The sequence below is a fragment of the Lampetra planeri genome, chromosome 18 (assembly GCF_965212315.1).
Source record: "Lampetra planeri chromosome 18, kcLamPlan1.2.h2, whole genome shotgun sequence".
Lineage (NCBI taxonomy): Eukaryota > Metazoa > Chordata > Hyperoartia > Petromyzontiformes > Petromyzontidae > Lampetra > Lampetra planeri.
This window is the reverse complement of record NC_136124.1, coordinates 554508-580477: the sequence shown is the minus strand read 5'-3', so window position 1 is coordinate 580477 and position 25970 is coordinate 554508. Positions and strand designations below refer to the sequence as shown.

At 45.5% G+C, this 25970-nt stretch overlaps 1 protein-coding gene across 1 annotated transcript in view; it reads left to right on the top strand.

The window, feature by feature from the left end:
- The window catches only part of LOC144723440 (latent-transforming growth factor beta-binding protein 2-like), a 135100-nt gene that overhangs the window by 52310 nt on the left and 56820 nt on the right, over positions 1–25970 (top strand). Inside the window, exons 9-14 of the mRNA XM_078602201.1 lie at positions 8747–8824; positions 16864–16986; positions 20602–20763; positions 22222–22437; positions 24322–24344; positions 25398–25443. Coding sequence (XP_078458327.1) covers positions 8747–8824; positions 16864–16986; positions 20602–20763; positions 22222–22437; positions 24322–24344; positions 25398–25443 — 648 coding nt within the window. The remainder of the gene's footprint in view (positions 1–8746; positions 8825–16863; positions 16987–20601; positions 20764–22221; positions 22438–24321; positions 24345–25397; positions 25444–25970) is intronic.

The following is a 25970-nucleotide window of genomic DNA, read 5'->3' as shown; positions in this document are numbered from 1 at the left end:
CATCCTTCCAATGATTGCTCAATTTGTATCCATCTTCTCGGTTTAAGTTATGTCTATGTTTATATATCTGGATGGCTTCATGAACAAACCTTTGATAGTAGCCCGAACGTTTGCAGAGTACTTTGGTCTCGGAAAACACAATATCACGCGAGCCCACAGCGTTATAGCAATGGGCAGCTACGGCAGAGGAATTGGTTCTGCCGTGTTTCAGATCTTCCTTGTGTTCGCGGACACGGTCCGAGACATGTCGTTTCGTTTCCCCGATGTAACTGCTGCCGCCAGGTACAACTCAGTTTGTAAACTCCAGGATATTGCATGTCAGCAATGACATCCTTCACAGATGGGATTAGATCACGGATTTTGTGTACTGTGTTGAATCGGACCTGGATATTGTGTTTGTTTAAGATTTTGGAAATATTTTTGGTAACATCTGCTATGTATGGTAACATGATGGTTTTGATTGGCTTCTCAGGGGGTTGTTTCTCCATAGTTGGGGAGTGAATTGTTACAACCCTATTGGATATGTATTGGTGAGAATGTGTGTATACACAAGCCACAGAGATCCTATATATACGAGTAGCTGACAGAGGCTGTTTGGGAAAGTGCTCTCAGCGAGCACCTATTCAGTCTAACAATGTGCACCAAGGGGTAGTGTACCAGCACCATGCCCAGCCACCTTTGTCTCCCCTATGATGATGCTCACACACCACACGAGGTACTCGACAAAGGCTGAGTTAACTTTTAGGGACCCAGGACTGCTTCTGATAGCACTCACTACTGACCTTAGCCATGGCTGAGTAGACTGCACAGTACATATATACACACTGTCTACACTGCACAGTATATATACTGCACAGTGTACACAGTATATACATACTGTACAGTGTACATGGTGTAGACTGCGCAGAATGTATATATCAGCATATAGACATGCAAAGTCCAGGCAACGCTTCTCCCACAAGCCTTCAACAGACTGTGGGGCTCAGCGCGATTCGGGAGCACCGATGAAGGCCGCACACTGCGGGAGATGGCGGCTGGCCAATACAACCCCATCCGCCTTTGTCTCCCGAGTGCTGATGTTTCCACACTGCAGCAAGTACGCATTTAATGCCGAGCCGACCTAGGCGAGGCCCAGGACCAGTTAAGTTAATAGCACATGCACTAAGAACTGTATCACCGCTTCCCACAACATAGACAAAAGACAAAGATCCCCCGTATAGCCTGTGACAGACTGTTGGGGCAAGTGCTGTTTGCGAGCACCTATGAAGGCTGGCACGGCTACACGAGGGGGTCAGTGGCCAACACCACGACCGGCTGCCTTTGTCTCCTAAGTGGCGAAGTCTACGCACCACACTAGGTACAAATTTGAGGCTGAGTCCACCTAAGGAAGGTGCAGAACCGGTTCAGATAACCGTTACTGGTGTTTGCCATGAGCGGGAATCAAACTCGTTGGTAGCGTAGTGCGCTAACCGCTGTATCACCGCTCCTTACATTACAGACGGACACGCATACACACACATCAGCTTAGTGTAACATCAACATCAACAATTGAGCTACACTTATTCATATGACTTCATTTAACTTGGATTAAAATTAAACACGTGTTCAATTCTCACTTTTATTAGTTTTTCCTTAAACTTGCTTGTTACCCTTACTGCAGCCAACGAGTCACATTAGGACACTCAGTATTGGATGCGTTTTTTTTATTCAGATGGAATTCCATAACAACAAAAAAATCCCCCTCTGCTTCTTTCATCCAACAAGCGCTCTGCATTGTTTCCATTCTCGTGGTCACCACTGACGACCCCCCCCCCCCATCATTGGCTAAAGAGCAGGGCCCTCAATGCTGGCATATGGTAATTGCCTTCGTACCTGAAGCCAAAAGTACAGGCGCCTAAATTCCGCACAGCGGGAGGTTCTGGAGACGTGAAACCCTTTCCATCTGTGGGGACCACCCCCTCTCTGGCCAACGTTACATTGAGAGGGCTACGGGTAACTCCGCCTTACGTAATGCCATACCTCCTGCTGCCACGGAAATCCCACAAGAGCTGTTAGCGAGCACCTATTGAGGCCACTGTGCCTGGCCACACTTTTCTACCTCCCGTGGTGATGATGTGAATACATTACACGAGGTCCTCATTTAAGTCTAGGTGAGGGCTTGGAACAGGAGTAAAATACTATTTGACACTGATGGATTGTGTGGCCAGAAATTGGACCCGGGTTTTTAGGACCGTAGCTTATTACTATCGACTACCATCTACAATTGATATGCACGTGTACACATACTCGCACGGCAATTTTAATGCACATGCATACATTGACACATACACAGTAACATGAACAAAGACAAACATCTCCCAATAGCCTCATAGACTGCTGGAACAAGGGATGTTATTGAGCACCGATTTAGGTCAGCCACAGTGAATAATGAGGCAGTGTGGCCAGCGCCATGCCTTTGTCGCTTTGATGCTGACTTTTACACACAGAATGTCAACATGCTGCACCAGATACTAATTTAAAGTTGGTTCATATATCACTTGCCACTGATTTTAGCAATGGCTAGGAATCACACTCAGTGCACGATTAAAAGTTGAATTTTTCGATAGCGGATTTTTTTTATGCTGTTTGGCGTTCCGACATCGCAGAGTAGCACTGATGTCGGATTGATTGGTACCCCAGTCGCGGAGTGAAGTACACCCCTAGAAAAAATAGTGTCCCAGAAATAAGACATTTAATTGCCTCGGCCAGTTTGTATTATTTGGTACCCCGGGGTACCGCCACAAGGATCAACTGTGCAAAGATGATTGTTGGTGCACTGAACTCTGCTGCCCACTGCATAGCACCGTTAGTCCTATAACAACCTGTTTGTGCACTTTACAACAAAAACTCGACACACTCGTCGGAGGAAAACAATTTGTATTGTAGGCGACGGCCTTCTTCACAGTGCTTCGAGGAGCCAAAGGGGTAGAGTGACAAAGAGTTGGAGACATCACTTCATTTGTTTGTGTACATTTGTCACCCATCCAAGCAGTGTCCAGGCTCAGACTTACTTAGCTTTTGAGATCTGGGTGATTTGGCCAGAGATTATTTGTGTCCTTTTCGCCAGATGTAAATTCACATGCGTGTACTTTGCCACGTGAACCTCTCTAAACGAGCATTGTTTTTTTAAAAGAAGTGCTGCTTAAGAGGTCCCATGACAGTGGTGTCTTCAAATAACAACAACAAGATTCTCTCGCTTATTGTCAATGCCATTATCATGGCACAAAGCCCCCTTTAACCTCCTTGCTCACTCCCAAGATCAGCTTGCATTGGCCCACTCTTTGGAATCTGCGTCGATGTTTACTCATTTCTGTTTTCTCTGCTTCTCTTCCACACATGTGCAAAACACAACTTTTTAATATTACTGGAAACACTTTAGAATTCTTTCTGGGAATAGATTAACCAGACTCTGCACGTAAAATGTAGAGAAAGAGAGGCACTTGGAGGAGACTAAATATTTCCAGTGCTTGGAACAGTTGGACCGGGTAACGAGCTGTGGAGTTACGTCATCATTACCGGCTGCGTAGATGTCATGTACATTTTCTGTGGATTTAACAGGCAAATTAAAATGGTTAAATGGCCCATCGATGGTAGCTTATATTTCGTTGAAACAAGTCAAAAGTTTGTTTCCCTTTGCTCAAACTAAAATAGGCAAGGTCCATGTTCATTGGGTGGTCCTGGATCAGTGTTGAACATTTTAGATTTCTATGACTTTACACGAAGTTTTACTAATTGTATTGCTCTTTGAGAGATGATGGACTGGATGGATCTGCATCATGAATTTGAACTCACAACCTTCAGATGTTGTGCATTCTCACTAGATGTCACTCAAACACATCTGGTAGCTATATGATTAAAGAACAGAGGGTCTTTAAATAAATACATGTTTATACCTGTGTTTTTTTCTGTTCCTTTGTCCATGAACATTATTACGCGGCGTGATCTCACCAGTGCGTGGATGTGTCTCCGGGCCCTCTGATTCCCCCCTCCCCCACATTTAGAAACACGCCTTTAGAGTATTTGGCCGCTATACATTTCCACACGATAAGCCACTTTTTTTAGTTATAATTTGTGGCCAGGTGGCTTCTGAACAATAAGTTAATACCTCAGTGGGCTTTACCTGGTAAAATAAAAATATTTAATAGTTTAAATAAAAATAGTTTATAGTTTAAATAAAAATAGTTTAATCGTGTATATAGGATGATGGGCTCCCCAGACTATTGCTATCCTTTACAATCTCACGATGCCATCATTCATTTCAGTCTTGCACAAGAACCATTCTCATCGCTCCATCTCTGTGGAGGGTATCCTCTTGGGCATATGCCGTCTTTGGCTACCACTATGTTGTTAACCTTGACCATCAGCCACTGTTCTAATGCAAGAAGTAGTTCATTTGCTAAATGGTTAGCTTTTTGGATGTTTTTATTTCTACCATATTTTTTTTCATAACAACATGAAGAAACATTTCATCTGTAGGCACCGACAGGGCGACAAACAAGTTCGATGTGCGATGGAGTCGTAGCAGCACTTTGTGGTCATCCATCACTTGTATAACAAATTGAGTTGTCTTGCAGAAGGGAGGAAGGGACGGTTAGGTACAATAGGCGAAGTAATAATATTGAGAGAAACAAATTCCAGTGGATCTGCAAACGAAGTGTTTTCTTTCCAAATGCGCTTAAGGACTAAAAGCAACACCCATCTCAGTTGTAGGACTTAACGGGGATTGAGTTTTGTGCGTCTCGCGCTTGCACTCAGGTTCATGTGTACTATTTATTTATTTACTCGTTTAAGGCTCTTAAGAGGAAGAGCTTAAATCATAGAAGGAAAAGCCGTGATCAAAGAAATGTAAGAAAAATACGTGGATCATGGTCCATAATAAATATATCACCGTGCGATGAATATCAATGTTTGGTGACAGCATACAGTATGGAGCGTCGTTGTTTAACTCCATAACCATTAACAAGACTCAATAATAATAGTTTTTTGGCTTGTATGGTTCATAAACTTGTCAAATCAAATGGTAACAACTCATATAAAATGTGGCTTCTAAGATGATTAACAACAGTATCATATTTTTCACACCTTTACTTAAAAACAACACGCTGGCTCAGTACAGTGTGTAACAGGTTCTCACATTCCACTGGCTGCATACAAAGTGGGGTGCAGTGGTGGTGCAGTGGTGAGCACATGCTGTTATGAACATGGCCATCTGAGTTAAATTCCCAGCCAGGGCTAACATCAGTGGCAAATTACATCTGACCTGGTCCTGGGCTACTCCTCCTTCATAAACCTGCATGGACCTGCGTGGTGAAATATGGTCAAATAACCCTGACGCCGAGCGTGGCATGGGGAGGCTCCCTCATCCAACGGTGGATTGACAAACGACCACTTTACACACATGCATGTACCTACACACATGCATGTACCTACACACATGCATGTACCTACACACATGCATGTACCTACACACACATATTAATGTATGTGTACTGCTGGGGAGTGGTGGTGTAGTGGTTAGCGCCCTGCGCTATGAACCAAACGCCTGAGTTTGATTCCCGCTCACAGCCGACACGAATGATGATTAACCGAACCGGTCCTGGGCCTCCCCTAGGTCGACTCAGCCTCAAATGAGTACCTGGTGCAATGTGTAAATATCGCCACTTTGAAACAAAGGCGGCCGGGCGTGGTGCTGGCCCCCCACCACCTCGTGTACCACGGTGCCGGCCTTCATAGGTGCCACTCGCTAACAGCACTCGCCCCAACAGTCTGTTAGGGGTACACAGTGGATCTTTGTCTTTGTCTCTTTGTGTACTTACATATACGTATGCACACATACATACCAAGCGCTGAATGATTTATTTCCTCCATGAAGTTGTCATATTTTGAAACCATACAAGCCATCAAGAACTGTCCCTCTCTAGCAATGCGTGAAGCTGCTGGCTCCCCGGCCCATGCCACGGTGCTCTCGCCTGCGATGCACCGAGACGTTGGGACGCACTCACTGCCTGTGCACGTCAAGAGGTCCCCACGAGTGTGGCTGTCTTCAAGACAAATCTAAAGGCTCATTCTTTCACGTTCGCTTTTCAGGAATGAATCACGTTTCATTGCACGATAATGTTACGTTGTTTCATTGCTTTAGTGTTTCAGCACATGTGATGAAATTGTAGTTTGCCATCTTTAAACAATTTAAACTTCGGCCTGCCAATCCGCTAACTGTGGCATGTATCAATGTATACTGCTCGTGGGGGATTTGATCAACTTGCACCATTGCTTGGTCTGCCACGCCAAGAGTTCGAATCGAATCAGCAGCCGCTGCATTCTTGAGAATACGTTATGATACTGTATTCTCATATGTTTGACATTGTTAACAACCTGCAGATTTAGCTGAACTGGAGACGGCGGGTCTGTGACACGCTCACCATTAGTAATGCGCAAGACAATGCTCAGATCTGGGACGTGGTTTGACATTTCGCAGCGCCGAGGGGCTTCGCTTGAAACGTGACTTTCGCTCGCCACACTGACTCTTGCAACACACTTGAGCAATTCCCACCTTGCTAAGGAAACAGAGCATCAGCCCCGCCATGTATGTGTATACATATGCAAACACTGCATGGGTCTTTTCGAATGCTCCTCCGTCAAATTTATTTACACTTCAACATCACACACACACACATCACACACACACACATCACACACACACACACATCACACACACACACATCACACACACACACATCACACACACACACACATCACACACACACATCACACACACACACATATATATACTCAATGCAAGTGGGGCAAATGCTGTTAGTAAACACCTATGATGGCTACAACTGCGTAGAATTCGGTGGTGTGGCCCACACCGCCCGGCTGCTTTTGTATGCCCGGTTATGACGTTTACATACTGCAACACGCACTCATTTAAGGTTGAGCTAATCTAAAGGAGGCCCATGACAGCTTCCAATAGCACCTTGCCACTGATGTTATGTATCCTTGCCAGGAGGCAACCCCAGCTCATACAGCATTCAAGTGCAGTTTGCGAACCGCTGCTCTAGCGATGACCAAATACACACTGATACCGACTATTTGGCGGGGGTTAGTTACACATGGATTTTAAGAAAAGGCTGATTTGTCTTTGCTGCTTATGATGAAAAGAAAGGTAGTCAATGTCGAAAGGTCATGCAGAAGTGTGATTTGAGATTGCAATCAATGCATGACAACATGTCACAATCCTCAGCAGTGATCTGTCCACTGCTGGAAGAAGTCCTCCTCGAGCCCTGAGCGTCCTGCAGGGTCGAGAGACACACAACACTCCATGTAGCTCCTGCACACGAGACGTTCGAATCGCTCCATTTCCAAGGTGGATGTCCTCTTGGGCACGTGTTTCTTCCCTGTGCTTTCCTTTACTGCGATCATTGATTTTCATCGACGGACCAGTTCAGTAAAACACTCGACACTGATTTTAGCCAATGCAGGGATATACACTCGTAGGGTTCATAGGGCAGAGCGCTAACTTCTTCTCCCTTCCTGTCCAGTTAGTATATCAACTAAACACGTTATGTAAACAGACAGGCAACAAAGCGTATGTCACATGCATGAAACTAAATACGCGTATTTGTTTGAGCACATTTCTTATAGTCCTCTTGTTAGTTCAGGTCAGATGAGGTCACCTTGACAGCAGTAGCACGCCTGGGCTAAACAGTGACATCGCCACTCACACTGTGTGTAGTGGCCTGACTTCACCCGACAGTTGTGTGTGTAAACACGCTGTCAGTGACCTGCTTGTCCTCACAGCTAATGTAATTTTCCTTTTCACGAGAGGTTAGCAGGTTCAGAGAGTGTTTGCTGCTTTGAGCAGGAAATTGTGCGTCACCACACATTCCCCCCCCCACCAGCCCCTTGCACAATAGGAATGTCTCCACTTTAATCCTAGAAAGTGGCCTGGATGCGGTGCGGTGAGTCAAGCCACCGCGTGGCCCGCGGTTGTGAGCTCCAAGCTCGTGCAGGGTTAACTGAGCCCATCGTTTCTCTGGGGTTGGTAAAATGAGTCCACCATCTGGAGGGTGGACCTCTTGGTCCGCGTCACCAAATGGTTCTCCCGTGGAGTAGCTGGGTTCCGAGTGAGCGTGCAACGAGCAGAGCAATTCATGGATTAAAACCATTGCCTCCGCCTACGATGCGTGCACCAAACCCTGCCCGTGAGACGTCACACACGAGATGTGTCTCCTGCTGATGCAATTAATATGCTGCTCTGCACCGTTATCGTCATCATAAGCCATGGTCAATCCACTGCTGGATGAAGGCCTCCCCAAGGCACCGTCACCTCTCATGATCCTGACACGGTAACAATCCGCCACCTGCTGATCTTACGTTAAAGATAATGGAGCAAACGGGACTGTACAAGCAGGACAGTACGATAAAGACAATGCAAATTTAGTGCAAAAAATGTGCCGATAAAAACTATTATTGAGCCGTATTGTGACAATTTATAAAAAAAATCACCACATGCCCAGCCTTCTAATAAAGGAATATTGAATTCCAACCACAAGTCATGCCTGCACGTAGCATTTGTTTGACACTGACCTTTTGACCTTGGTATCCATAAGAATGTGTCTGTTTCGTCTAATTTACAGGAGTGGTATGTGACTAGTTGCTTGCTCGAGTTCATAAATTAATGTATAATTCAACTTTCTTGTAACAGAACATCCTGTCATGATGGATGGGGAAGTCTTGGAGTGTCCCCAAGGCTTCAGAAAGGAAAACTCAACTCACTGCAGAGGTAAACACTCACAAGCCGGTCAAGTTTATGGTACACACGGAAATTCGTTTTTATTTTCACTCATTTCATCACAATCTGCACTCTCTCTCTGCCTGACATTTGTAACACATGCACATCACTTTAAGAGCATGATAAGTACATGGAGAAAATGGCTCTTTGGATATACGTGATAATTTACATGGGCTCTGTTACATGTGTGTGTCGTTGAATATTCCATTATTGCACGGTAAGTAGCTAAGTTGTGATCATTTGTTGCAGTTTCTATGGGTGCAAAAATGAGTCTATTGGTTCATGAATACCCTTTTTCTAAACTGACAATACATGCCATGCACCGCGTGCATAACAATCAATATTCTTGATTCATATACATGATATATAACTTTGTCACGTGACAATTCCAGCTGCTAGTAGACAATGCATTCGCTGCAACGTTAAACTTGACATCGATTCTTGAATGGAATCATCTCCCTGAATCGTGCTAATTGAGAGTAATTGGGATGGTGGCAGAGGGGGCCGTGGTGAATCGTCACACCCCCAGGAGTTGTCGTGGGTCTGATCCCGACCCTAACGCCTGTATATTTACAGTTAATATCTTTTCTGGTTTTTCCCTCCACAATTAGAAACATGCGTTTCGAGTATTTGACTGCCATAGGTTTCCACGTGATAAGCCACGTCGTTGAGCTATCATCTATGGCAGGGGTCCTCAAACTACGGCCCGCGGGCCACATGCGGCCCACCGAGGACATTTATCCGGCCCATGGTCACTAATTGAGCTGCGCTTGTGAGCACTACGTCGACACTATGAAACTCAACATAAAGATAAATATGATTGTTTGGTCGGAAAAGTGAGAAAAGATAAAATATTAAAACTGAAAAATACATTAACAACTCAGCAAAATACTTTTGTGAAGCAGAAGCAGCTAAATATTTCATCACTGCGAGCAAGTTTTCAAGTTGCCAAGCTAATAGCGTGCACTGGCAGATCATTCGTGGAGGGAGAATTTGTTAAAGAATGCCTTCTTTCTGTTGCCAAAGAGATGTGTCCAGAGAAGGCCGATTTATTTAGTACAGTGAGTCTTTCAGGACCTACAATTACACGGAGGATTGAAGAAATGGGAGACAATTTGCATCAGCATTTGCAAAACTCCGCAAAAAAACTTTCCTATTTTTCCTTGGCACTCGACGAAAGCAATGATGTTCGTGATTCTGCACAACTTCTAATTTTTATTCGTGGGACGAATGACTATTTCGTAGTCACAGAAGAGCTTGCTGCACTGCAAAGCATCAAAGGAACAACTACAGGAGAGGATATCTATGAAAAGGTTTGCCAAACTGTGAATGGCTTGGAGCTGAACTGGGCTAAACTAGCGAGTGTGACAACTGATGGTGCTCCTAGCATGGTGGGGTCTAATAAGGGAGTAATTGCTCGCATTAACCAAGAGATGGACAAACATAACCATTCTCATCCAATAGCCATACACTGCCTCATCCACCAACAAGCGCTGTGTAGTAAATCACTGAAGTGGGACTCTGTTATGAAAATTGTGGTATCTTGTGTTAACTTCATTAGAGCTCATGCACTAAACCACAGACAATTTCAGGAATTTCTGTCTGAGCTAAATGTTGACTATGAAGATGTTCTGTACCACACAGAAGTCCGTTGGCTGAGTCGAGGGAGAGTTTTGAAACGTTTCTATGACTTACTTCCACAGATTACAGCTTTTCTGCTTTCAAAAAACAAAGAAGTACCAGAGTTCAATGATGCAGAATGGAAATGGCACCTTGCTTTTCTGACAGATGTAACAGAGCTACTCAACAGTTTCAATGTGCAACTTCAAGGAAAGGGGAAGCTCATCTGTGATATGCAATCACATGTCAAAGCATTTGAAGTAAAATTAGGCCTCCTCATCAAACAAGTGAAGGAGGAAAACTTCTGCCATCTCCCCACAACTCAAAATCTGTTAGCGGAAAAACCATTGGTTGCATTCCCAAACAAAACATGTGTGGATTCACTGGAAAAATTGCAAAAGGAGTTCCAATTTAGATTTAAAGAGCTTCATATCCATGAACAGGACATACAGCTTTTCCGTAACCCATTTTCTATTGACATTGAAAATGTGGATACAATTTACCAAATGGAACTGGCTGAACTGCAGAATTGTGACTCTCTGAAAGATGCATTCAAGTCAAGCAGCCTTCATAATTTCTATGCATATCTCCCCTCTGAGACATATCCTTATCTCAGGAACCATGCACTCAAAATGGCAACCATCTTTGGCAGCACTTATGTCTGTGAACAGACTTTTTCCAGAATGAAACATTTGAAATCTCCAACCAGATCTAGACTAACGGATGCACATTTGCATCACTTGTTACGACTAGCAGTGACAAATATGGAACCGGACATTGACCATCTCATTAGCCAAAAGCAGGCCCATAGTTCCCATTGAAATACTGGCAAGTTTGTTGATTTAACTTTACTTGTTCTTCATTTTAAATATTGTATTTGTTCCCGTTTTGTTTCTTCACTTCAAAATAAGATATATGCAGTGTGCATAGGAATTTGTTGATAGTTTTTTTAACTATAGTCCGGCCCTCCAACGGTCTGAGGGACAGTGAACTGGCCCCCTGTTTAAAAAGTTTGAGGATCTCCCTGATCTATGGCCAGGTCGCTTCTGAAAAGAGCTCCATAGCTCAGTGGGCCCTCCATGGTAGAATAAAGATAGTAGAAGTAGTCGTCGTTGTTTTGGCCAGGTGACTTCAGCAGCAGAGCGAGCAGTGAACAATGTGAAGGCTACGAGATCCAGTCGTGGTTGGGGGTTGACTCAGCCCACCACCCCTCTGAGGTGAACAAAACGAGTCCCACTATGTGGAGATGTACTCCGTGTCCCATGGATAGATTTTCCTGCCGCACCCATAGTGATGAGACATTTACACCAATGGCTCAGGGCTGTTAACGCGAGATGAGCACTGCCTCAGTGTTCAATTGAGTAGGAAATCACTTTGACTCTGGGCTATTTAGGGTGAACACCGCTCACGCAACTGTGCCATTACCGAAATGTTGTTGTTATTTTTTTGTGGGGCGCCGACTAAGCTGCCCAATAAATTCAGTGTAATCGGCAATTGTAGAGTCAACAGCGATGAGGGTAAACAAACAGACTCTCGGGCTATGAGATTCCCTTCAGAGGTACAGAGCATTTTTATTTACATCTCCACGTGGAGGCCAAAATCGTGAGAGTCCAGGGCAGCCGACTCAATCACCTGACACGGGAACATTACCCCTGAGCAACCTGTCACCTCTCATTGACTCTTGAATGTATAAAATAATAAAATCAACAATGTTGCGGAGTTGAGCCACGGGATGTATACACACTGTGGTGTAACGGGGTCAACCTTGATTAAGTGCAAAAATCTGATTTCAACTCAAGCTAGGGACACGTAAAACAAAATATTGCGAGAGTTTCAGTGGGAGCAGAAATGGAATGGCGTGTTGACATTATGCAACGTGGGTCAAGTTTCAGTATCTGGGACCTGCCTTCGTCGATGGGGGTGAGCTTCTTGGTAACAGCAAGAATCCATCTTCGTCACTCTACACACAGAAGCCCGTTTGTATTCGAGAGAGAAAGGTTAATGGCATAGCTTGAGTGTTTCTGTTTCAATCGCCAGGGGAGCTGAAAGGCAATATGATAAAAAAAAACATGAGGTTTTTCTTAAGCTCCTATGACTTACTTTACACATGAAGGTTCTTCACGGATAAAACTGAGCGTGCGCTCGATTCAGCTTACAGGGAGAGAGATAAAGGTCCCTCGCTCGGATCAGTTGGAGCAATTTAGGCGTAAGCGGACACCGTGGGCGCGGAACGAGGTATGCTGATTGTTTTCGGCCACTGCTCGAGGCCGCGAACTCGTGCCCCACCTTGTCAATCCGATGTTGGTGGTGACGACGCGACACGAGCCGGGGCACAGCGTGGCTCGACCCAAGGAGCTCTTCACGACAGACTCCACCATGCCCCCCCCCACCGCCAACCCCCTCCCGCCTGCTCCCTCCCATTAACTCCCCCCCCCCCATTTACTGCTGCCCCCAGCTTCTTACGCTGCCCCAATCCCTCCCCACCCTCTTCTCAATGTTGCACATGCGCTCGCTTGATGCAGTACAGTACCTCTAAAATCCCTCACTGACATTAATTTGTATTCCCTCACACTTGGATAAATCCAGAGTCAAAGTGTCAGCATCTCTCTTGAGTTATCTGCCGAAGCGTCGGGGCCTTCGTTCAACTTCCCTCCATGTTCTCTCCTATATTACACTTTTAAATTGTATTTATGCTGAACTTCTTTCGCACCATACGTAGCCCCCCCCTCCCCACCACCATTCCTCTTTTTTTCCCAAGAGTCCTCTTAGAGCATCGTTCAGGAACCCTTCCCTGCTGACATTATGCACAATCCAGATATTTCCCCTCGTCTCAATTGTTCCAATCATTGTCCCTACTCCTTCCTTCTAGAGCTTCTTTCAGCAGGCTTTCTCCTCTGACAATGTGTCCAATCTGGATGTTCTACCCATCCCGGAATTGTTCCAATTAGACTTCACATTGTTGTTTTTGGGCATGAAGCAGTGCGTGAGGATTCCATTCGACAGAGGTGTTGTGCTGGGGAAGCCAGGGGAGGCGTTGGAGAGGCAAGAGGTCATCGGCTCGCCGAGCTTATTTGGCTTCCGGTTGCCGAACGGATATGTTACGAGGTCGCACTTATTACACACAAAGTGCTCGCCACAAATGAGCCACAATACCTTGCTGATCTCGTCAAGGAGCATAAACCATCACGTCCACTCCGATCATGATCACAGCAGCGGCGTTTGGCTGGCCATCGAACAAAGACGGCCACCGCATCACTCGCTTTCAGATGCGGCCGCTTAAAACGCTCTTCCTCGATTGAAAACAAATTTCTTTAGAGCTGCTTTTTTTGTTTAGTTTGTTGTCCTTCTCCCGCGCCTCTAATTATCACGGTTGGTTACGTACGGTGATGAATAAGTTTAAGATACATGCATACAAGGTAGGTGGATTGGAATCGCAGGAATTGGAAGAGGGGGTCGTTTTTCTTTTACCTCAGGCCGCACAGCTTTCTTAACCTTTCACCCCACACAGAGGGGCGTCTGGAAAAGTCACACGGATATTTCCACGGAGTCGTGTGGTAACAGCATTATGAGATGTTTGGAGATCAATGCAGGTTGCTTTAGTTTAATACCTCTGACCAGTCACGAATTTAGCATTCAGTGATATTATCCAAAATTAGGATATGGGTTATGATTAAAGCTACGTGATGATTGACAGAATATTTATGATCACAAAGGGCTCGCCATGAGCTTGATTCTAACGACTACTGTATGTTGGACACTGTCTGTGGGCGTCACACAAGACGAAGACCACCGACATGGAAGTAACAAAAGACGAGTGATGGACAAAACGCGATCGTAGTAAAACCTGGCAAACTACGTGTGCTAAGCCACAGGTAATTGAAAAACAAGTTCTAGAGATGAACAGAGAAAGCGCTATTGATTATGGAAGTGGGTCACTTGTACAGCCCCTTGTACAAGGGTCATTACTTCGAGAGGCATTGCTTCTTTTTATGGAGAACTTCGCATTTTTGTCACAATTCCAGCTGTTAGCTGTGCTCATCTTTGTGTGGCTTAGTGATGGAAATAAATGTGCGCTCATACATACCATGAAAAATGCTCACTTGTTTAGCCAGTTCAGTTACATAATTTGCATTTGTTCAAATGGATTTTTTCTTCTTTGGTTTCCACACCCAAAATGATATGGTCGTGCAACCAGTCTTAAATGAATCTTGGCAACGAAAACGACGTCGTCCTTTACAGAACACAGCCGTAGCTTGTCTGAAAAAGACCCGCCTGAAGCCCGGACACAGGCCACTGGGATTTTGGTATTCTCTGGCGACGGCTTTGTACACAAGCCGATCGTGTCTGGCCTGAAGCCATTAACAACGTGAGCAAGGGCCCTTACAACGCCGCTCAATCAGCGTGGGACAGAAGCAAAGAATCCGTGCTACCATGGGCTCATCAGCCACATTTCGGGCGAGATCCATAATTCATTATGTTATAGCAACGATGGTGATCTTATAAGGTCCGGAATCTATTTTTAAATATGATACCGCGTTGGCAAGGGTGCACAAGCACCAATAACAGCAAGTCTTCACATTGATCAATAACACTGCCCGAAGCAGATACAAAATCCGTAATAGGTGACGTTTTGAGCAATGGCCCTTCTTCATAGCGGAGAGGTAATGTCTCTGTTTATTATAATGGTGCTGTAAAAAGTCCCAACCAAAGCAACACTCTTGTACACGCGTTAACAATTCCTGCGCACTTTTAAAGTCTCAAGCCCACGACTTTTTTTGTTACTCACAAAAAATGCGTTCACTTTACGTTTACGAGTCGTGTTCTTTTAATCCTGCAACTCTTAAACGCAAGTTGCCTCGCTTACGGTGACAAACGTTATGCCCCTGCGACGGATCCCCCCTCCGCAAGTGCCATCCCCTGCGGGCGTCAATTAAGTTGATGCTTGCCGTTCGGCATCAGCACGCCTTCACCTTTGAAGTTGCCGTTGCGGCCGTCGTGATTTTCAAGCGCACGGCACCGTTGGCTTCCTCGCAAATTTTTTCGGCTAAACGCTGGGTCTATAATTCAGAATCTAGACCATAACTGTCACTAAATAACCATTTCGCGAGCCCGCAAGGCTGCGCTAAAGCCCCCAAGATGAAAGAAGAGGCACGTGGGGGAGCGTCCCGTTTGAAAGCTACTGCATGCTCTTTCCTAAGCCCTCCTGTGTTGTACGAATCTTAAAATAGATCGTTATGTGCTCGCAAAAGCAGATTCATAGCTGCGGGAAGAGTCATTTGCCGCCCTAATGAACACGTCTGCATTCGTTAAGTCTGTTCATGCTTTGGAAGTTCTCGGGTACGTGATTGCCGCAAGCTCACGCTGGAAGGAATAAATACACTTACATTCGCAAACTAATATATGGAACATGTATTGGTGTTGTTGTGTGCAAAGTATAAACAAGCCACGACCGTGACATCCGCTTAGTTTACAAATTGCGGCAAGCAACATCATCTTTGGACACGTTCAATCGAGCACGCATTAATGTTTGATTAATTTTTCAGAAATGTCATCTTCAGCTTAGAGTCGTGTAATATGTAACTAGATTTGCTATGTAATGTTTGTCGAAAGTTTGTTTTTCTGTCGGGATATGCAGGCATACTTTGTCCTTCTTTTATGAAGGACGCTAGGAAGATTGCAGATGACTTCCCTCCAGCATCGCTAAAACTAAGTGCCATTTTGCGGGATTTAAACAGTGGCTGTCAACGGGAAGGACGAGCCCCCTGCCATGGGAATGTAGAAATTGCACCACTGACCGCATAATACGCGCAAGACTCATTGTTTTTTTCAGCATTTAAACATTTACAAATGTTTTATATATGTAAAAAAGTATTTTTTTAATAAACGTGCACATTCCATTCTAAGCCGGGTGGTGGTGCACGCCTGCATTCTAGTACTGTGGAGCCAGTGAGGGTTTGTGGATCGCACAAAAGTTTTTAAACTCCCTTCCTGTGGGTGTCGAGGTGCAATACCCCTGGCTTTCCAGGAAAATTCAGTGCATAAAAATTGTGGACTCCACCTGTTCCGACTGTATGGGATTGAGTTTTTCCCCCTTGCACGCCTAGAGTTTCTCCAGGTCCTCTGGTTTCCTCCCACACGTTAAACACTCGTTAATTGGTCACACCATCATATATGGAGAACCGAAGAGCTTGGGCAATGTTTTGGCGCCAGCTCACCGATTGGCTGCCTTCCTGCTTCTCTGTGGTTCCTCCCCGCACCTCTGTGTCATTCTCTTTCTTCGAGAGCGAGCGAATACTGTGGCATGTTACGTGTTGAACGTATTATTATTGTTCTTGCAACCATTTACATTGATTAGTACGGACCTGTTTCGTGCTGCTTGCTCACGCGACACGTGCATTTGTGCTCCGCAGACATCAACGAGTGCCAGTTCCGCGGCATCTGTCCCAATGGCACGTGCATCAACCAGCACGGCAGCTTCAGATGCAGCTGCATGGAAGGGTACCTGTGGGACTCCTTTGGCCAGGAATGCATGTGTAAGCCGCGCCACATCACAATTGCCACTTTATCTGGGGCATGCTCGCTTATTCTCTGAGGTTTAAATTTCTATCTTGGCTTGTTTCTACATGCGAGCAGAATTGTTCCCTTCCGATAGAACTGTTGGAATTGACATTCCTCAAACACACAGGTGCATACCTTCAACTGCATCGGAACATCAGCAGGCTGATAGGCACATCTGCTGCATAAACAAGCCACGGTGCGATTTGTGGCCATGCAACACTCTGGACCATATAGTAAGCCACCAAAATCTGCACTCGTTCGACGGAAGAGCAATTGCAAAACGACATGAACTCTCTGTGGAAGAAGCCCTCTCGTCATGAGCAGACCTCGACGTTGCACCTAGCCCCTGAACATACGCAAGAATAGAATTGGAATTATTGACATTTTAGACATTTTACCAAACAACTAAAATGAGCAGCTCAGCACACATCTCCCTTTGCACACCAGGGAAATGTTAGCCAACTTCAGAGAGGTCCATTGATTTATTATATAATTCGAGTTGGGTGAATTTACAGGTGGGTCACAGGAAATGTTGGTTTTAGATTGCAGTGTTTAAGTAGTTATTAAGGTGTATATTTCCCAAGGGAAATTTAATTCAGGATTATTTAAACAAACGTTTGTGGCGTTTTCAGCCCAGGTGGCAAAAAGGGATGCATGTAAATCTTAAGGGCTAATAACAATTGTCAGTTAAAGTGGCTTAAACAGATTAACTTCATATGTACACTTACAATATAAGACTGAATAAACCTTCGAATCGCGTCATACTTGGCGACAGAGTCAAATGAGGACGTACAGACAGATTTGCTGATTCGAATTTAGATTTTAAACTGTTTTAGGGGGACTGATATGTTATGCTGCATCAGTGTACCGCCAATACGTGCACATCTTGTTTGTGAATGGAGACGATTGCCCAACGTGGAAAGGCGGACGGCGGTGGCCACGGGCACTGGAGTGTTGGAGACCCCCTCGCCGACAGCAAACCATGGCACTATAGGCCCTGAAACGACACACGATAGGTGCACATGCTACTACTTAAGCAGCCGCCAACCAAACAAAAAAATCCCCCCTCCCCCCCATACAATTGCTGTACCTATGAGCAGAGTTCAAATTAGGGGCGTCACCGGGAGGACGGTGGAGCCTATAACTTAGCTACCCCGTGGAGGCGGGATGATTCACCTCTAATTGCTCCCAGCTGCCCACCGCCCAACGGCACCGCAGGTGCGTCCACTTAACGGTTTGTGCAAACGGCCCCCCCATTCCCCCCACACTTTGCTGTTTTTAGTGTCAAGCGGAGGGAGTTCTGGTGAGGCGCCCCAGTTCATTGTCAGGTCACCGAGTCGTCACCGCCGTAGTCGGGTGGTGCCACAGTGAATCTGGCTCAGCTAGGGCAGTAGAGTTGGGTGATCCTCACGATTGCATTATTCACGATTCACAATGGGATCGTTCGGATTGGTGGAATTATTGAAACCACAGAATTCATCAATTCAGGAATCTCCAAGCTTCAGTTAGTTCCAGCTCTGTCTAGTCCATTCCCAGATGAAGGCCTCCCCATTGCTATGTCGGTCATCGGGGTTGTTTAACTATACTTCACCACACTGGACATTGTGGGCTGGTGAAGGGGGTGGGGGGGGGGGGGGCAGGACCGGTGTAGATATTCCTCACACTGTGAGCGATGCTTGGAAATCAAATGTCGGTGAATGTCACAGCGACCCATTCTTCATGAAGACGAGGCTGTGTATCCCCATCGGCAGTCTTTAACCATCGTTGGATATTCCACATCCCATCCCGGTGGAGAGGCCAGTGTCTTCATATATCGGCCGTGAGCGACTCCTGAGAAAGTATTACCCATTCCAGTGACCATCGAAGGGTGTTGAACCCTGATGGGCGAGGCAGAGGCCCTTCCTGAGGGTATAGAGAGGGAGAGCACAACATTTGCCTGGCTTAGAGTTGGAGATTGCCACTTTGCACACTGTGCGACCCAGAGAAATCTGGTAACATTTTAAAAGTATCAAAAATCAAACGCACAAATGAAAAAAAGTTTTTTTAATTAACGTAAGATCACTTTTCCGTTAGTAGACATATACTCTCAATCACACCCTAAGACAATAAGAACAATATGGATGTGCACAAATTAAATTGCATTAAAATTTAAATGATCTAATTTAATTGGTAGACTGCACCATGGGATGTATGAGCTTTGTTGTCTTTCTCCGCACCTCCGAGTCGCACGGTTGGCTACGTACGGTGCGGAAGAAGTTCAACGTCCATACAACGTGCATGAGTCAGGGTGTTTGTTCTAGATTAACTCAGCTATAGGTTTGCATTTTTCTGTTAAATCTAGTCACCAATATTTGTTTATTGCCCCAGAATTGAACAAAAATCAGCAATCAACTTTGTAACGTGAGGGCTTTATAACCCGTGCTTGTCACCTCACCCAATCCCAACCACAAGAGGAAAAAAAATACAATCTCAACGCGGCTCCATTGCTCAAATTCCAATAACAATTGAGCCCATTATTACTGTACCGTATTTAATCAACGTTAAAACACGCAGGAGTGAGACACGGGACGGGCGGGCGGGCGGGCACGGCAGAGCGTGCCACAAAACCCAGCCGAGTCGTAAACAGTGAACACAACCGAGAAACAGTTGGCTCTGTGTTCCACCGACCTGCCCGCCCGCGCAGCGCAGGCACGGGTGGCGCGACGGCTCCAGGGGACGCCGCTTGACCCCGCGGCCCGGAGAAATTAGAATTGGGCGCGGTTTAGCAGCCGTGGGGTGGTGCCAGGGACCCCGGGGAAGCAATGATTGCACGAGCGTGCAGCTAACTGCCTGCAGCTGGGATATCGGTCACGTTCTGGTCAAGGTGAATTAAATATTGTTTTACCTGGGCGCGGCATCGGCCGGCCCGTTGGGAAGCAATGGCTTCACGCGCTTTTCCACGTGGGTTTATTAGGACGCGGTAATAGAGATGCGGGATGTACCGTGTGCACTACTTGCTGCGACATGTGACCTAAAGAAAAATGGTCATTGACGAAGAAAGATATGGAACACGATATGAATGCGCACAAGCAAGCGGGGAGAAAAAGGAACGCGTTGATTTACATCGCGAGACGTAAAGAGGAAGACACCGATTCGAGATCACGTGCAAGAATTGCCAACGTCGAGGGGGTGGGAGTTGAACACGTAGCAGGCTTTCGCGACCAGTATTATTCATAATAAAGGTTTTTGGGTTAGATCGCGTAAGTATAAATGTGTCGCAACCCTCCACCACCCGACACGGCCAATCAGTAAGAAATGTGTCACGTTGACAAAAGACAAATAGTTCACTACTTTAGCCCACATTTACAATTTGAGTAGTACGACGTTTCAATGGTAATTACATCCAGCATCTTCGGGCGATTTGCCAGAATAGTGGGGTGGGAGTTCCCCGGCCAAAAGGTAAACATCATTGGCAAATAATATCTGAACCGGTCCGGTGCCCCAACCCTTCCCCAAGCCACACTGACCAGCGTGGTGAAGTATGGTCAAACAACAATTGTATCTAAATGACACCCTCATGATGGCCTCTCTCTCTCTGTCTCTCTCGTCAGCGGACATGGTGTTATCGTCCAAGATCGACATGTGCTACCGAGCCATGGACGGGCAAGAGTGCGTTCTGCCGATACCACTGCCGCTGACGAAGCATATCTGCTGCTGCAGCGTCGGCAAGGCCTGGGGCAAGAACTGTGAAAAGTGCCCACCGCAGGGCCTATGTGAGTGCATGTGCACTCATACACACATACACACATACACTCATACACTCATACATACACACATACACACATACATACACTCATACACACATAGACTCATACACTCATACATACACACATACACTCATACACACATACACTCATACACACATACACTCATACACTCATACACACATACACTCATACACACATACACACATACACTCATACACTCATACATACACACATACATACACTCATACACACATAGACTCATACACTCATACATACACACATAAACTCATACACACATACACTCATACACACATACACTCATACACACATACACTCATGCACACATACACACATACACACATACACACATACACTCATACACTCATACACACATACATACACACACGCATACACACATACACTCATACACACATACACACATACACTCATACACTCATTCACACATACACACATACACTCATACACACATACACACATTCACTCATACACACATACACTCATGCACACATACACACATACACACGTACATACAAACATACACTCATACACATATACACTCATACAAGGGGTAATGCTCAAACTTCCTCATAGATGAAGTTAAGATTCAGTTTCTGCATTGCCATGTCCTGAAAACCTTGCAGCTCAGGTCGACAATGCCTGGTGTCCCCAGGCAGTCTCCCATCCAAGTATTAATGCAGCCTCAACCCATTAGCTTTGCAAACGAAAGCTGACTGCGATCGGCCTAATTTTTATTTTGTTATCACAAGCAATTAATGTATTATTTTTTTCGATTTAAAGCTTTTGTGACTTGTTTTATTATTTCCCTTCTACGTGACTTTACCGAAATAACCAAGAAGAACAATTAATGTATGTATGTTACAGTATGTTGAACTTCTTTCGCACCGTACGTCGACAACTGTGCGAGTCGGAGGCGTGGATGATAGACGTTTTATGCGTCCCTCATCACTGCAGCTAATTACCCGCCCCAACTTAAGACCAGCCAATAAAGACAGTCACCTTGTCACACCAATATAGCCAACCAATAAAGCAGCAATCAGCACTAATTGTTGCACCGGCTCATCTGCAGGGCTGGCCTGATGATGTTACGGCACCTACTTAAGGAGCCAAATCAGCAAGCTCTTTCACAGGAGAGTTGAGATTCGCCAACGCCGGAAGATGCTGGACGCAATCTCCAGCGAAACCATCACTAACTATTGTCAACATTATGCCTGCTTCTCAACAGTCTGGTTTGCTGAAAAAAGCAAATCAATGTCGGAAGGTGGAAGGTTATCGTAAAAAAGCGAAAACTACACCTCCACATTCATACCTAAAATAAACTACTCATGAATCCTAATGATGCATAATGTTAAACCATTTGCATGTGACTGATGCAAGGCAACACGATGGACTGACATGCCTTCTTGTTTTCAAATGTAAAAAAAGCCTCCTTCAAAGAAACGTGCCCGGCTGGGATGGGCTACCACTTCCCTTCGTCTGAGATGAAGCTCAACGTGCGGAAGCTGACGGACGTGGAGCAAATGCAGATAACTCCGGAGCGACCGGCCAAGGCAGCGGCCGCCGTCGACCCAGGGAGAGGGGACGCGCTCCCTGGGCCCCCGCGCCTACCCCAGCACCACGCGCCTCCCAAGATCGACGTCTGTAAGGTCACACGCATGCCCCCCCCCCCCCAAACAAAGATCCTCCGTATAGCCTTAACTGACCGTGGACAAGTGCTGTTGGCGAGCAGTGACGATGTTTACACACCGCACTAGGGACTCATTTAGGGCTGAGTCGAACCAGGTGGAGGCCCAGAACCGGTTCAGATAATCGTCACTGGTGTTGGCCGTGAGCTGGAATGGAACTCGAGTCGCTGGACTCAGTGCAGTGTGCTGTGTGTGTATATGTGTTGGACTTATTTCGCGTTGTATGTAGCGAACCGTACTAATCGGAGGTGCGCTAACCGCTACACCCCCCAACACACACTTTAAGAGGCATGCATATCTATAGCCCTTTTGTAAATCCTCCGCTGAAGGAGAGGCTTCCCCATACTAAGTGGCTACTGGGAATCGTTCGATTATTCTTCACCGTGCCGGTCGCTCCTCGATGTTGAAGGCAGATCGCGTGGACGAGGGGGCGTCGTGCAATGGTGGCGTTTTCCATACTGCTATATCGTAGGTTCACCACATACATGGTGAACCACGGTGGCAAGATGTTAACTACCTCGCCAGGTACACAGGAGGTCGTGGGTTTCATCCCGACCCTGACGCCTGCATATTTGGAGTTTGTATGTTTCTCTCCCCGTGGTCACGTGGATTTTTTCTCTCGGTCCTCCGGGGTTTCCCTCCACATTTAGAAACACGCATTTAGAGTATTTGGCTACTATCAATTTCCACGCGATGAGCCTTAGCTGGTAAAATAAAAATAGTAAAATGTTACAATTTGTAGAAGTAATTAAGATTGACAGGAGAGCAGTGGCGCAGGGGTGAACGCACGGTGCGACGAACCCGGCAAAGTTGGTTGATATTCTTTGGTTCTTTTGGTGAAGTCACGTGGATAGAAAATAAAAATACAATTTTAATACAATTTAAATTAAAAATAAAATGTAAAAGTAAAAGCATAACACCCACGACGTTTCGATCGCAACACAAGCGGTCTTCATCAGGGGGAGAGAAAAGAGGGGGTAAGCCTCCAAACGCATCTGCTGCTAAGGGCTTCCAAAGTTGTGTGTGGGCGGGGGACGAGAGTTGCGAGGCAGCAGCAGCAGCAGCAAGGGAAGCTGTGCGGCGTCACCAGCACGGGCGGGGCAGCCGGTGCCGATGTCGGAGTCAAGCGCGAGATGGAGGTGGGGCTCAAGGCGAGCGGCGCGGTCCCAGTGTGTAGGACAATGGGGGGAGGGGGTAGAGATAGGGGGAGAGAGAGGGGCGGGGTAGAGAAAGTTTTAAGTCAAAATTAAAAGTTGGTTCAATTCGTGGCCATGATAAACGTTACCTTAACCGGCCAGTAGGACCTCCTACTGACCAGCGTGGTGAAGTATGGTCAAACAACCCCTATGACCAACACAGCGTGGGGAGGCCTTCATATCTCGCAGTGCAATAAAAAATTGCCATTTCAGCACAATAAGCTAAATTAGAATAGGCAAGGAACGATATATTACCTCCCCCCCACAACCGTCCCAGCAGCCAATCCTCTGCTCACCCAGGAGTGATTCAACCCGTTTCTAGATCTGACTTTACCGAAAGAACTAAGAGTATGAATCCTTGCAGTCACGAAAGCTTCAAATTTAGAATGAATCATTTGTTTTTCTCGTTTCTGTTTCTTTCTCACTGGTATTGTTTTCCGAGGTATTATCATGGCAACAATGCAAATTGTATGCGTGAAAAGCAATCCAATTGGATTCTTGAAGATACATATATTTTTTAAATCGGCCACTAAATTCTCAGATTTTCCCTTTGTACCACGTGCGCTTGACTTTGCATCGAGCTATTTAACAATGTCACGCGTTTAACTTCAGCATAATTTTTTTCCTTTTGTGTTATATTTCAGATTCAAGTCTTGATGGCGAACCGGTAAGAAAATATCGCTCGCGTAAAATATTCAGAAACTCGTGAGAGAGGAGGTGGCCTGGTGGCTGATTATCTTAGAGGCTGAATGTCGTGTCACGAAACTGAAGACGGACCGCTGAGATCCTTGGGTTTAAATTTGAGCAGACATCCGTGATTGGCACAGCGGAAACACTCGTTCCTCACAGCAAGAAGAACTTGGGTTTGATTCCACACTCGGGTGTCTTTTTTTCATGGGTTTGCTCCGGGTTCTCTGGATTACTCCCATGGCAAACCAAAGAACCCTTTGCAATGTAATTGATTGCATGGCCAAACTTGCCAGTTCTGAAATATTACCTGCAAATTACTAAATTTGGATGACGCATTGTAAAATCACTCCCCTGCTGCAAGTACATGGCAGGACCCTCCTGAAACGGAGTCTGGAGACTCAGTGACGCTTTTCTGGGTAAAGAAGCATCATAATAACTAATTGATTAAACTGAATTGTCAACGTGTTAACGTGTTAATGGTCTGAGCCCTATCAGCAGACTACAAATGTTTTTACTTTAGATTATTCCCTGGCTTGAACATATTCTAGCTCTGCGAATTCTTGGTGACTCACATATACAATGTATAGAAGATGCATCCCGGGAGTTGAGAGGTCTATTGAAGTAACTTCCAAAGTAGTTCTATTACTTTTTTTTCTGGGGACATTCTCTGACACAGCGTTGTAGTACACGGAATGAAAAGTTAATTGTCTCGTGATATTACACCAAGAGCACAGTTGTGATAATAATTTGGAAAATATTGAGAGAGAAAAAGCAAAGCTGACAAGACATGTGGGAAAAGCAGCATCCCCTTTATCATTATTATACTTGGTTTCTCTTTTCAATTCCACCAATCAGTATCTTAACATATTAATAAACATGGAATATTTCGTAAAGCTGACATTCATATTCTTAAAACGAATAACTGCTCGTATTTGTTTAAGCATGTCTATTATTTGTATGCGATATATCGTCATGGAAGTGAAATCTTAACGACTGTACAATTACATTCCTACGTGTTATGTTGTGACAGGTGATAACAGCTCCAAGCACCGATAACGCCAAAAAAACTATCACAGGTTCGTATGTATGCTTTTATTTGTACGGGACAAACTAACAAAGCATGCACAGAATCAATGAGAGACGGAGGCTTTTGCACAGAGGAACGCTTGGATTAGAGAAAATATGCATGGCAGAGGGACATCGCATAGATTGTGATGAAATATGAACGGGCTTTATCGGGACGCGTCGCTCAAAGGGATGAATGGTTGGTGGTCGAGGCTATTGATGGAAAGGCAACCACGTGACGGAGAATTCCATCCGGGACTGAGTCTCCCTGCTTGGGTGCAGCGACGCCGTCTGCTCGTGCGCAGCAGCAAAGATGGATCGTCGCATCGCCAGACAATGAGAGATGGCAACGGCTTGCGGAGGTTTCCATTCACAGTGGTGGATTGCACTTGGCTGATGATGATGAGTGATACTCATTGATCCTTCATATGCAATAGCATTGCATTTGTACATTTGCATGCATTAGTAAAGTCCCTATGCTGACAGGTTTGCCCAATAGCAAAGACTTTTCTTGGCCATTTCACTGATGGTAATTTAC